The following is a 12,856-nucleotide window of genomic DNA, read 5'->3' on the forward strand; positions in this document are numbered from 1 at the left end:
CCTGCACCCTACCCCATGCTCACCCCTCTCCACCCCTACCCCATGCTCACACCCCTCCACCCCTACCCTGTGCTCTCCCCACCTGCACCCCTACACCATGCTCACCTCCCTTCATCCCTACCCTGTGTTCACTCCACACACACACCCTACCCTGTGCTCACCCCTCTCTACCCCTACCCTGTGCTCACCCACAGAACTCTGGAGAACTCTGTCCCTTTGGGGCTCCTGGCAACATGGATACCTCACTGGAAGGGGCTCCAGGAGCTGGGAGAAAAGCCACTCCGGGCTTCATCAATGACCAGGTCCAGCTCCCCTTACCCCCTCTCCCTCCCAGCCTCAGGGGTAGCCCTAGAAGAGCGCAGTCCTGGGGTACATCTGCTTCCTGGCTCGCCTTCCTCAGCCCTACCTGCCCTGCCCCGTCTTGCCCTGTTTTTATGATCCAATCAACTTATATTTAGGTGCCTACTGTGTGTGAGGCGCTTCCTTAGCCTCTACTCCCCTGGCATCCCGCACCTCTGCCCACCCACACTGTCTCTCAGCATTCTCACCACCCGCCAAGCCCAATCCCCCCAACCCTTTCCCCAGGGCCTCCTAGGCCTCCTGGATCTGAGCTGGAAGGCTGAGCTGAGTGCCGCACACAATGGCCCGACCCCTCTGTCTGCCCCCTTCTCAAGGCAGAGCCAGCACCAGACAATGGCCCGCCCCCCCCCCCTTCAGCCCTCCGGCTCCCTTACCTGGAGCTTGGGGATGCACCGAGCTTCCCTCCCCCTGGAATGCCAGGCAGTTCCTGTCTCCCAGTGCCTTCGTCCGTGCCACACCCCCGCCCCCCATCCCCAACCCCATCCCGCCTCACTGGTCCTCAGTCACCATGGCGACCGCATCTCTAAGTGGGAGGGACTAGAATCTCCCCATATTCTTCCTCCTCCTACCCGTGTCCCCCTGCGCCCCACCTTCTGCTGCTCGTGGATCCACAGTGTGGGGGAGGTGGGACTCCAGATATGGGGGGAGCCCCTGGGGGTCCTTGCTCAGCTCCCTCTCCCCCTGTCAGGCAGGCACCACCTCGTCGATGTCCCCTAGCTGGGTTCAGGGGTCACGTGGGGCCAATTCTCTTTTATGGTCAATTTCTCAGGGTTTCCCTCTTCCCTGGGAACTGTGTATATGCACGGGGACAGGGGGTCATAACTGGATGCCAGCTGGCCGGACCCCGTGCACACTGAGTTTGCCAAGGAGGAGGTGAATGCACATACAGAGATCTGTGCAAACAGGCCGAGGGACAGGGGCTCCGTCAAGCAGGCTAAGAGGCCCTCTTCCATCCTTACTATCCTGGCTTCCGGGTTCAGGTTCTGCCATTTCTTCCCAAGCCACTGTGCCAGAAGGCTTCTTTGGCCAACCCCCTGAGACCCGTTAGGAGAAGTCTTATGCTCTAAGAGGAAGGATGAGGGCAGACTTCAGAAGGGACTTTCCAAAGGTCGAGGCCAGATAGGGATAACACAGAGACAGGCTGAGCTATTATTGTTCCCCAGCTATGAAGGAGCAAGCAGGGGCTCTGGGGGCAGTGTTGAAGCTGGGCCTGTGTCCTCTCCCAGCCCTGACCCTGAGCACCTACTCAGCACAGCGCCCTCCTGTCCCCGCTGGACCTCAGCTTTCTCACTGCTAACAGGAGGAGGTGGAAAAGCCCCTTCAGGGTTGGCCCCTCTCTCGGCCTGTGGGAAGACTGGGAAACAGACAGCCCGGGGCCAGGGCGCAGAAGGCCTGGGTCCCAGGCACGGCTGCCTGTAACTTCCTGTGTGACCCTGGGCATCTTGCTTGTCCTCTCTGATTCCAGCCTACCTGGGAGCAGCTCAGCTCATTTCGAGACTTCATAGTATTTTTAAGAAGGAAGTAAGTGTGCTGGGACCAGCCCCAGGCTCAGGGGTTCAGAGGCCAAGCCTGGTTCCCTTTCAGGTCTGGGTCGGGGTGGTGGGTGAGCGTTTCCGTCTGGAGTGGGGTGGCGAGGGCAAGGCCTGGGCCAAAAGCAGAAGTGGACTCTGAGCAGAGCTCTGTCACCACCCCCACCGCCACCATCTCTTCACTGCCGCCAGCACCCAGGCCTCGGGGCTTCGGAGGGCACCCGCAGGCTCCTCTCCCCCTGGACGGGGCTGTGGTAGCGGGGGAAGAACCGATTGGAAATCCAGGTGGCCAGGCCCAGAGGGAACTGGGCTAGCGGTGGAACAGGAAGGAAGAAGGTAAGACTATAGAAGGACTTCCCGCCCTCCGGGGAGTGTCCTGGGTCCTTCCCCTCTCCTTCCCTCCTTCCAGGGGAATTGGGTGCAGTCTCTGAACGGAACTGTAAGGGCCACATCTCTGAAATACTCCAAGGGGGCAAGGTAGAGGGAGCCTGCAAGCTTCGCCCGCATCCAGGGTTACCCGGATGAGCTTCGGGGAGCCTCTCCCAGCCTCGATGTATGGAATCAGGGCTTCCAGGAAGGAGCCCAGACGTCCTGTGAGGCAGCAGGGACCCAGTCTCAGGCAGCGGCTGTGGCTGCGGCTAGAAATGTGCCGGGGTCGAGCTGGACACCCAGTGCCCTGTATCTTCTTGTTCCAGGTGGGGGAGGAGGGAGAGGCTTTCTGCAGCCTAATCTCCACTTCCCCTGCATCTGCTCATACACTTCCCTTTCCTGTGGCTGGCCTGGCCTCAGTTTCCCCACCTGTCAGGGCCCCATGTCTTTATTGCAGGAAGGGCAGCGAGTGGGTGATAGAGTTGATCAAAGGAGAGTCCCAGGAAGACAAAACAGGGGAGTGGAGGGTGAGGAGCCACAGGCGCCCTGCCCCATGGTCCCTGCCCCTCCAGACCCCCGGAGCTGCCCTTCCCCCAGTCCGAGGCTGCGGACCACCCAGAAGGACCCCCTGGGTTGTCCACTGAAATTGGCACAGACACCCGGGGTATGAGGAAACTGGCATCCCCCCCTCCCCTCCCCCTCCCCCGGGGACCACGGTCCCCCTTCCCCACCACTTCTCAGCCTTACCCCCAGCCCAGCAGTGGAGACCCTAACCCAGGCGTCCAAGACTTCCAGCAGAGTCCGGCCAGGGCAGGGGGCGGAGCAGAGGCGGGCTTGGCAGGGGAAGGGGGTGGGGGCCCCCCCGCCAGCCCCCTCCAGTGCCCCAGTTCCCAGGCAGCTCTTAAAGGCACCAAGACGAATTAGCTAGGGACAGCTTCAGGGGGTGGGTGTAGAGGAAAGTGGGTGGCAGGGAGAGGATTAGACCTGTCAGGGGCAGGAGGGCCAGAGCGGGGGTGCTGACACCCCTCCAGGGCCCGGAAGCCCTCCAACTCCTCAGTCTAGCCGTTCCCTCATCCCATGTGACCCCCACGGTGGCCACCCAGCTTCTGACTGCCACCCCCTCGGATCCTGGCCCCTATTCCCCTTGGGCCTCTGCCCACTTCCTCCCCCTCCCCCATATTCGTGCCACCTCAGTCTCCGGTGAGAGCTGCCAGCTGGCACGGACTGGTACTAAGCGCGGAGATCTGGCCCAAGGATTGTAAGGGCCTGAGGCCTGGCCCCAGAGGCGCAGGGGGGAGGTGGGGGGGGGCAGCACCTCAAGGTCACTGCAGGGGGCCGGGGACAGGAGGCACCCTCCCCTCCCAATCCCCCAAGTCTTGCCCGTCTGCCCCTCTGGCTGTGGGATAAGGGGCTCCGAGGGAGCTGAGGATGCAGGGTCCAAGCCTGTGGGTTGTTAGGGCGGGGACAGCGAAAAAGCAAATGACTTGGTGGGTTACTTGTGGCCACGGAGGGGCCGGGCAGCCAGAGAAGCGTTCAGCAGAGGGAGACAGAAATGGAGACGGAAAGACAGCAGCCGGTTTTCAGCCCTGGCCCCCCAGTGTCCACAGCATGAATTTCAGTCTCTGGAGTGTGGGAAGGCTCTGCCCCAGTCCTTCTGGGCCCCGGCTTTCCCCCAGCTTCAGGGTATGCTAAGTCTGCGACCTGCAGCGGGTTTCCTTCCATTTCTACCTGATAGAATATTCTGAAAGTCATCTCTACACCCAACGTGGGGCTCGAACACACGACCCCGAGATCAAGGGTCGCAGGCTCCTCTGAGCCAGCCAGGCCCCCCCCCCCCCATAAAACTCTTCCTGTCCTTCCCTGCCCCCCCAAAAGAACCCCTTCATCCAGAAAGCCCTCTGGCGTCCCCACAGCGTTCTGAGTTGCCACCGTGTTTTGTGGGAGTCAGGAGCCCCGCGCCCCACCACCAGCAAGCTGGGTGACTTTGTGGCCGACCCTGTCTCCTCGCTGGCTTTGGGGTGCTTCACCCAAAGCGAGGACTAACCCCCACCCCGCCCCCCCGCCCGCCCAGCAGTGGCTCTGCAGGAAGTGCTCACACTGAGCGGTCCCATTCCTGCACTTACAGGTACTGACCAAGTACCTGCTCTGGGGTCAGGGCCTGCGCTAGGTGCTGGGGGGTCAGCGTGAATAAAACATGAAAACGCCTGTCCGGGGTGGAGGACAGAACATGAGGAGATACAGAAATGAGATACGTCCGGTGGTGCTAAGTGTAGGGACAGGCGCGCAGTATTTGATGGGAAAAGTGGTCCAGGCTAGGGAAGCGCTCAAGGCGGGCAGGCGCTTGGGGGGTTCCGGGAACACCAAGGCGGTCAGTGCGGCCTGAGGGGCTGGTGAGGGACGCGCTGTCCCCTAGGTTGTCACGCAGGGCTTCACACGGCGTTCGTGGCTGCTGTCTGGCCTCCCACTGCTTTGGGAAGGCTCTGGAGAGTTTTGAGCAGAGGAGTGGCCGGAGCGGTAAAGGGTCACTCTGCCCCTGCGTGGAGAGCAACGCGTGGGGGGCGGGGGCAGGAGACCAGCCAGGAGGGACTGCCACCGTCCCGACAAGAGGCGGAGGCGGGGCGGGGGTTGTAGAATGAACTGGGTTCCAGATCCATGCTAAAGACGGAGGTGACGGAACGTGCCGGCGGACTGAGTGTGGGGCTCGAGAGGGCTTGAGGAGTCACGGGTGGACTCCAGCCTGAGCAGCTGGGGAGAAGGACGGTCAGCAGGCGCCCCGGGGAAGACGACAGGCAGAGCAGGTCGGGGGTGGGTGGCAGTCAGGCTATCCGCTCCGGACATGCTAACTTGGACAAGCATCAGGTTTGGGGTTCAGGGCAAAGGAATGAGTTGAAGGCGTCAACCTGGGAGTCAGCCGTGTGTGGATGGTGTCGAAGGCCGTGAGCCTGGAGGAGATGTCTCCAGGCCCCAGTGTAGACAGATAGGGGTCGGGTCCGGGCACTCAGTCTGTCAGAGGTGGGGGAGAAGAGGAAGACCCAGCAGTGTGGGCTGAGAGGGACCAGAGTCATCGTCCGTGACCAGCAAGGTCAAGGAAGGTGAGGACGCAGCAGGGACCAGTGGGTCAGCCACGTGCAGGGCCCATGGACGTCAGCGACAGCAGTGTCTCTGGAATGAAGCCAGAAACGGGTCGGCAGCTGAGCGTGAGGAGGGGAATCTGAAGAGACAGGACGAGGTGTGATGTGGTCATCTGGAGAAAGGGGGTGACGGGGCTAGGGACAGGAGGGGCAGGGGGCAACGCTAGGGATGTGTGGTCACGACTTTAAAGTCGGCCTAGTCAGAAGGGGAACCACCCAAACTCCACCGTAAGAAATTACCCGGAATACTTAAAAGGTATTCTCTGCCGCATTATTTATAATCACAGAAGTGAGAACAAATTCAAATACCCAGAGACGATTGTGAAATGAGGTCTTACATATACACTTAGCCATTTTTAAGTAGTTCTATATGATAAACATCCTTTATAAAATATTTGCAAAAAAATATGGTTTAATACCTATAGATAAAGCCAAGAGGGCTTTCTCCCCTAATCTTAAGAACCAATATGAAAAAGATAATCTTCCCAATAAAAAAAATGAGCAAAGGATAGAAACATTATTTGCAACAGAAGAAATGCAAATAACCATTATACACGAATGAAAAAACAATTTCAACTTCTTTTTTAAAAAGTATATTTTTTACTGTTTATTCATTTTTGAGAGAGAGACAGAATGCGAGCAGGACAGGAGCAGAGAGAGAGGGAGACGCAGAATCCGAAGCAGGCTCCGGGTTCCGAGCCGTCAGCACGGAGCCCGACGCGGGGCTCGGACCCACAAACCGTGAGATCGTGACCTGAGCTCTGAAGTCGGACGCCCAACCGACTGAGCCACCCAGGCGCCCCTGATTTCATTTCTTTTCAAAGAAACGCAGTTGGGAAACAACGACGTGTGATCACTTTCCTATCAAGTCGGCAAGGATTAAAACCAGCAACAGCTTGGTGTCAGGTAGCCGCTCGCGGAAAAGTGAGCTCAGCAGCAGGTCAGGACAGGAAGGTCTAGTTTCTCTGGAAGGTGGTTGGCAACATCATCAACAGCTTTTGCGACGTACACAGCCCTGACGCAGCCAGTCCTGTTCCTGGAGTTCACTTCGTGGAAATGCCCAGAGATGCCTGGGCAGATGTCTGTCCCAGGAGACGTTATTTGCAACGAGCCGCGGAACATGGCAGACGTACGGACGTATTTGAAAATCGAAACTGCACAGAACGGTTGGAGGCCTCCCCCCGCAACTGTTGACGGTGGCCGTGGGGCAGTAGTGAAAGTGCCGATAAGGAGGGTGGGCCTCTCTCCCCTTTTCTACCCACCCTGGGACGACCAAGTATCACTTATATGAGCCAGTGGAGAAAGAATCCATGTTATTTACAAATCACGTTTATAAACTTAGGAAGAACCTGGGAAAGGGCTCACGCATGTGAACTGGAAAGCAGAATCAAAATTTAAGCCGCAGCGAGATCTTAACTGTGTAAAGCATGTGTTCAAGGACGACGTCTGCGAAGAAACCCGTCAGTGGCTGTCTCGGGGTGACTGCAAACGGATGACTTTCTCCCCTTTTTACTTACCTGCGTTTTCAGTTTTACTGCAGACTATCACTACGTGATGCCAAAAAAAACCACGTTTTAAAAATTAATCTCTTTGGCCTGCCACGCGCGCGGGGCTGCGTCGCGGCGCGGCGACAGGCGTGGGAGCCGAGGCACCTGGGCGCGAGTCCCCCGCGCCGTCGCCTGGGTCCCCGGGGCCGCGCCCGCAGCCACCGCCCGGGCGGCGCTCTGGCGCTCTCGGGTGCCCGGCCCGGGGAGTGCACGGGACGGACCCCTCGGCCGCCACCCAGGGGCCCAAACCCGTCGGCCCGCGGGCGGCCCGGGGGCGCCATGGCCGGGCAGGGAGGGGGTTTCCTTCTCGGAAGCTGCCCACCTCCGGCAGGGACCCTTTCCTCAAGCTCACACCCCTCCCTCTCAGCATCCCTCTTCCAGGGGCACCTGGCCGCAGCCCCCTTAACACTTTTTCCAAGAATGTCCCCCATCATCCCAGACCTTGCTCTTTTTCTCACTGACTTGTCACTGCGGCCCAGCTCCTTCGCCCCAGGGAACATATACTTTAACATCTCTGCTTTCCCTTCAGAGGGGAGAGTGATGTCACAGGAGCAGGGGCGCCTACTGGCCGTGTGGCAGTTCACTTAGAGCCCCCGTTTCCAGGGGCAGAGGGGATGATCCCTCTCAAGACTACGGGGGGCCAAATGAAATAGGGCAGAGATGCTTCGGGATCTAGAAAGGGCCAGGGGAGCGGTTGCTGTCCGTGGCTCCTGTTCCCTGTGTGGGGCCCTCCCCTCGCCCCAGACCCCTGGCTCCTGGCTTATAAAGTCATCTCCCCCTCCGAGGCTCCTGCTCCCCCGAACAGTCCCCTCGTCTGCAGCCGCACGCACATGCTGGGACGTCGGCTGGGGTGGAGTTTCTCCGAGGACGCGGAGTGTGCGGTCCTGTCTGTCTCCCTGCCCCCAAGCTGAGCACAAAGGGACCTCGGCTGCTGGCTTGCAAAGTCAGACCGAAGGCTGTCCTGCTGCCCTCACTCTCTCCTACACCCTCCCCCGTTTGTCCTTGCCCCAGGTCCCGAGGCAGCTCGGGGCCTGGCAGACAGAAGGCTCTCAGGTGGGTGCTGACCGGATGAAGGAGGTTAGGAAGGCGGGGCCCTCCATCAGGCTCTACCCCTCTGTCCTTGGGGACAGGGCCCTGCTGATGTCAAAGCCTCTCCCCACCAGGCACCGGAGGACCCAGGTGTGGATCCGAAGCTCTGAGGGCTTCAGCTCGCGTGCCCCAGAGCAGGGGTGAGGCTGGACGGTCCCGAGCACGAGGATGCGGGTGACCACGCGACATGTGTGTGTGCGTGTGTGTCTGCCCCTCCAAACTCTCGGTGACGCCCATCAACAGAGACAGATACCACAGCAGCCAGGGATAGAAACAACTAGTGTATTGATTTGGGGAGAGAGAAGGGTGCAGATGGGAAAGGGGGGGCAAGGGGCTCTTTAGTGTTTGCAAAACCACAGATGCACATCCTCCACCGCTTGTCACCTTCCTCCTCTGGGGTGGGGCCACGGCAGGCTCCCACCCTTCCTCGAACCCTCCCCTCTCCCTGCTCCCCTGCACCCACTTGACCTTGACCTCCAGTAACAGGGCAGAGCCCTCCCTTCTGGCTTCCAGGTGAGGCAGGCTCAAAGAACCTTCCTTCCCCTCTTTCCCACCTCATTCCCATCTCTTGTCTAAATAAAATACAGAAAAAGCAAGTGCGGCTGGTACCTGGCAGAATGAGTCGCCCCCGGGGCTGGGGCAGGGGTGGGACTGGGACGGGGCGGGCAAGGAGCCTCAGCCAGGTGTAGTGGACCGACGGGGGCTGGCCGAGGGGCCCGGCTCGGCCCCCTCTCCCTTGGAGGCCGGCCCAGAAGGCTCCACACCCGCCTCGCAGGCACCATGTTCGTGGGGTCCCCGGGGTGGGGGCAGCAGCAGGGCGCAGAAGCAGAAACTAGGCTCTGTAAAAAGCATCCCTTTCCCTCGGCTTCTGGAGGAAGCCCTCTTTGGTTTTAAGGCAGATGTGAGTTTCCTGGAAGCAGGGAAAGGACGGGGGTGGAGATAGAGCTTTTTTTTTTTTTTTTTTTTTTTTTGCTTGTGTCTCTCCTTCAGTATAAAACCACTGTAGAAAATAAGTTCTCTTAGAAAAAAACGAAACATAGAAGACAAAACCAAAGGGGTATTTTCTTTGGCTTCAAGCCCCCTCCCCTGAGGTGCAGGGCGGGGGGTGGCCATGAGGTGAGGAGGACTCAGGAGGTCTCCACCGTCACCCGGGCCTGGCAGGTCCCAGATTACATGATGCTGCAGTTCTGGGGGCTCTGAGAGAGAAGAGAGAGGGGACGGGTGTGAGCCACGGTGTGGGGGGGGGGGACTCCCCCGGAAGCCCTCCCGGTGCCCCCGGCCCCGCCCCCGCCCTCCAGTCTGGGGCTCAGACGGGAGGGGCAGGACGCGGGAGCCGACTGCCTAGGATCTGGGGCTGAGGGGAGGAGGCTCCCGCTCCCCCGGGCTGCGGAAGAGAAGGCCTCCCCCTCCACAGGGCCCCCTCGTCTTAACCCTCAAGGACCAGGGTCCTCTGCTTGCAGGGGTGGAGGCGAAGGGACAAACTCACCTGGGTTCGAGGGCTGGAGTTGCCCAGGAGGTAGGAGCGGGTGACCAGGCTGTCCCCGAAGCCGCTCCCCCCACTGCCCCCCACACTGCGGTAGCTTCGGGTGACCGTGACACTGGAGGCGGAAGAGCCAGAGGAGATGGTTCCGCCCACCTGGGCTCCCGAGCCGCTGGCGGAAGCCTTGTCCGCAGGCTGCCCGCACGTCCCGCACAGCACGGTGCGTGAGCGCAGGTTGTACTCGGCGGGGTCCCCCGAGCTGCTGCAGTGGGAGCCCTGAGGAGGAAGACAAGGCTCAGGCGGGACGGCGGGTCTGGGACAGCGCTCAGGCCCGGCACCCGGCTCTGCGCTCCTGCGGCACCGCCACCAGGCAGGAAGGCGGGTTCTGTGCTCAGGGCCCCCCGGAGCAGGGCCCGGCTGGGAGGAGGGCAAGGCGTGGAAAGGCAGAGACGGGGTCAGGAAGACGTGGGGACAGGGAACTGGGGTTCTGGCTGGGCTCCGCCCCGGCCTCTCTGAGCTTACAGGGGAGGGCCAGTGAACAAGCTTGTTGGGTGGCAGGCATGCAAAATAAATGGGGTGGGGGGGTGGGGGGACGGTCCTGCAGGAAAATCCGTGGTATGAGGGACAGGGATGGGGGGGGGGGGGGGGAGGAGGTGCATGCAGCAGGGGCTGGGGAGAGAGAGGCAGGCTGGGTGCCCCACTTCTGTCCTCCCATCCCCGTCCCGGGAGACAAATCCACAGCCCCGTCCACTGCTCCCGTGGGAAGACGCCGTGGCGTCAGGAAGTCCCTCCTCCCAGACACCTGGGCTCCCTGCTCGAGGAACAGGGAGGAGAGAAGAAAAGCCAGGGCAGCGCGTGAAGTTCCAGAACGTTCTTTAATGAAAAGATCTTTGGCAAGGGGAGGCCTGGCTGGGAGCCCCGGCGGGGGCTCGGCCTCAGCGGCGGCTGCCACTCACATGGTGGTGATGGAGCAGATCGTCTCCGTCCTCGTCCTCGTCGTCCTCGACCACGGTCACTGAGCGCACCAGCTTGCGCATGGCCACCTCCTGCGGGGACACGGGGCCAGGCCCCAGGGTTAGCGGGTCGGGGCAGGAGCGGGGTCGTGTGTCCTCTCACAGTGGCCACCAAAGAGCCTTTCCCACGGTGCGCCCTTTGTCCGGCCCGCTGCCGACCTCTGTGGGGTGCAAGCCAAGGAGCTATTCTCCCCCAGAGGGCACTGCCAGGCTCTCTGGGTAGGAGTGTGCTTCTGCCTGTGATGACCCTCGCCGCCCACCTTCCTTCCCTCGCGCTGCTGGGGGAGGCATCTTCGGGTGTGAGCACTGGGTGGAGAGTTTGGCGCCTGGGGTTGCAGCGGAGGGAGACTTAGGGCGAAGTGGCCTTGAACTGGCTCCCTGGGGTTGGGTGCCCCCGGCTCCAGTACTGCCCACCAAGGGGGGGCCCTGTGCAGCCCTGTGCCGGCCCGCGGCACACTCACCTCCCCAGTGGAGTTGATGAGAGCCGTGCGCAGGCTGTTCCCGCAGCCCCAGGTGTTCTGTGCCTTCCACACCAGGTCGGTAGGGGGGCTGTGGGTGGCCCCGGCTCCTGCAGCCCAGATCTGGAGCGGGGCAGGGTTGAGAAGGTGCTGGGTCGGGCGTGCCGTCCTCAGGCCTACCCCTCCCCCACCCAACCCGCCCCAGGGTCCCAAACGCCTGCCACTCACCGTCACCACCTGCCCGGCCTTCAGGGTGAACTTTGGTGGGAAGCGGTAGGTCAGTAAGGGGTCATCTCCATTCTGGCGCTTGATCTGCCAATTGCCCATGGATTGGTCCTGCCAGGAAGGAAGGGAAGGGGGAGGCGGGGGGAGGCTCATTCACACTCCTGGTCCGTCTTGCTCAAGGGCCCAGGCAGGGCCCCGTCGCGGAAAACAGCCGAGGTCTGCGGACGCCCGGGCGGGACCGCGCACGCTGGACACTCAACTTCCAGCAACTCAAAGACCGAGGGGCTGTTACTCATCTCGGGCGCTCAGAGGGGTCAGATAGCTCACGGGGGGCCTGGCCGCCAGGGGCGAGTCCGGAGCCGCTCCCCACCGTGGAGGGACACACCCGCCCCCGAGTGCCTCTGGGAGGGGCGCCGCTCTCTTTCTCGGGGTCTGCTCCCTCCCCGGGCTGGAGCCCCTGGGCCTGGGGCTGGGGGGGTGACGGGGAGGCGGGGGCGGGGGCGGGGGGGGGGCACCTACCTCACTGGACTTGTTGCGCAGCCGCACGAACTTGCCCTCCTCGTCCACCTCCTCCACGGCCACGCGCCCGCTGGTGCGAGCGTGCTGTGAGAAGCTGCTCCTGCTCTCGGCGGCCTCCAGCTTGCGCTTCTTGGTGACGCTGCCCGAGCCCTGCGTCTGGGAGGAGTGGGAGGAGGCGCGGCCGCGGCTGCGCTGCGAGGTGGGGCTGGGGGACAGGCGCAGCCTGGCGAGGGGGACAGAGGGGCCCGGTCAAGGCAAGGCGGGCGGCTGGTGGGCGGGGCGCTCCTCCGCCAGCCCCGCCCCCGCCCCGCCCCTCCCGGCCCCACCTCTCCTCCTCGCCCTCCAGGAGCTTGCGGTAGGCGTGGATCTCCATGTCCAGGGCCAGCTTGATGTCCAGCAGCTCCTGGTACTCGTCCAGCTGCTGCTGCATCCTCGCCCGCATCTCCGCCATCTCCCGCTCCTTCTCCGCCAGCAGCCGCCGGCTGGTGTCGCGCTCCCGGGCCAGCGAGTCTTCCAGGTCCCGCAGCTTCGCCTCCTTGGCGGCCAGCTGGGCGAGGGAGCCGGGGTCTGGTGAGCGCCCGCGGCCCCGGGGGCCCCCCCCCCCTCCCCAGGTTCTCGAGGCACCGGAGCCCGCAGGGGGCTGTCACGTGGCGCGGCTGGTGGCCGGGAAGCCCTTCCCCGCATCAAAGCGAAACCCCTGTGCCGAGCCCGGAACCCGTCTCCCGTGGCCACACGCACGGCCGGCCGGGAGGAGGCGGATGCTTGACCGCACACTGAGCTTCGTGCGGGGCAAATACAGCCCCCGTTTTCAAACGGAAAACCAAGGCTCTCGGGAGTGAGGGTCACACGGGGATGTAAGAGGCCTGGAGGAGCAGCCAGGTCGTCTCAGTCCGTGGTCCTGGGGGCACATTCTGTCCCTCGCCTCTACCCTCCCCTCCTCCGGGCCCTACATCCCACCCGACCACTGCCACTGGCTCCCGGCGGCAGGATAGAGGTGAGATGGGACAGAGGTGAGGCGGCGCGGGGTAGAGGCGAGGCAGAGGAGAGGCGAAGTGGGGTAGAGGCGAGGCGGGGTAGAGGCGAGGCGGAGTCGAGGCAGGAGAGAGGCGAGGCGGTACAGAGGTGAGGCAAGTAGA

The 12,856-nt window shown here is 62.3% G+C and overlaps 2 protein-coding genes and 1 long non-coding RNA gene across 5 annotated transcripts in view; 1 reads left to right on the top strand and 2 right to left on the bottom strand.

The window, feature by feature from the left end:
- The window catches only part of SEMA4A (semaphorin 4A), a 20,976-nt gene extending 17,941 nt beyond the window's left edge, over positions 1 to 3,035 (bottom strand). The window contains exon 1 of the mRNA XM_049634811.1: positions 3,006 to 3,035. The gene's annotated coding sequence lies outside the window, so the exon portion shown is untranslated. The remainder of the gene's footprint in view (positions 1 to 3,005) is intronic.
- On the top strand, positions 774 to 8,996 carry LOC125925688 (uncharacterized). Its single transcript, XR_007458899.1, has 2 exons — positions 774 to 2,225; positions 6,012 to 8,996. It is a non-coding gene; the product is annotated as an uncharacterized LOC125925688 (long non-coding RNA).
- A 28-nt stretch (positions 8,997 to 9,024) lies between these two features.
- LMNA (lamin A/C) overlaps positions 9,025 to 12,856 on the bottom strand; it is a 36,932-nt gene continuing 33,100 nt past the window's right edge. Inside the window, exons 7-13 of one of the 3 annotated variants that reach the window (XM_049634813.1) lie at positions 12,047 to 12,267; positions 11,721 to 11,943; positions 11,205 to 11,312; positions 10,980 to 11,099; positions 10,462 to 10,551; positions 9,512 to 9,781; positions 9,025 to 9,221 (exon numbers count right to left, since the gene is read on the bottom strand). In XM_049634813.1, coding sequence (XP_049490770.1) covers positions 9,195 to 9,221; positions 9,512 to 9,781; positions 10,462 to 10,551; positions 10,980 to 11,099; positions 11,205 to 11,312; positions 11,721 to 11,943; positions 12,047 to 12,267 — 1,059 coding nt within the window. In that variant the 3' untranslated portion in view covers positions 9,025 to 9,194. The other 2 variants (XM_049634814.1, XM_049634815.1) reach the window with 2 other exon arrangements.

The sequence above is a fragment of the Panthera uncia genome, chromosome F1 (assembly GCF_023721935.1).
Source record: "Panthera uncia isolate 11264 chromosome F1, Puncia_PCG_1.0, whole genome shotgun sequence".
Lineage (NCBI taxonomy): Eukaryota > Metazoa > Chordata > Mammalia > Carnivora > Felidae > Panthera > Panthera uncia.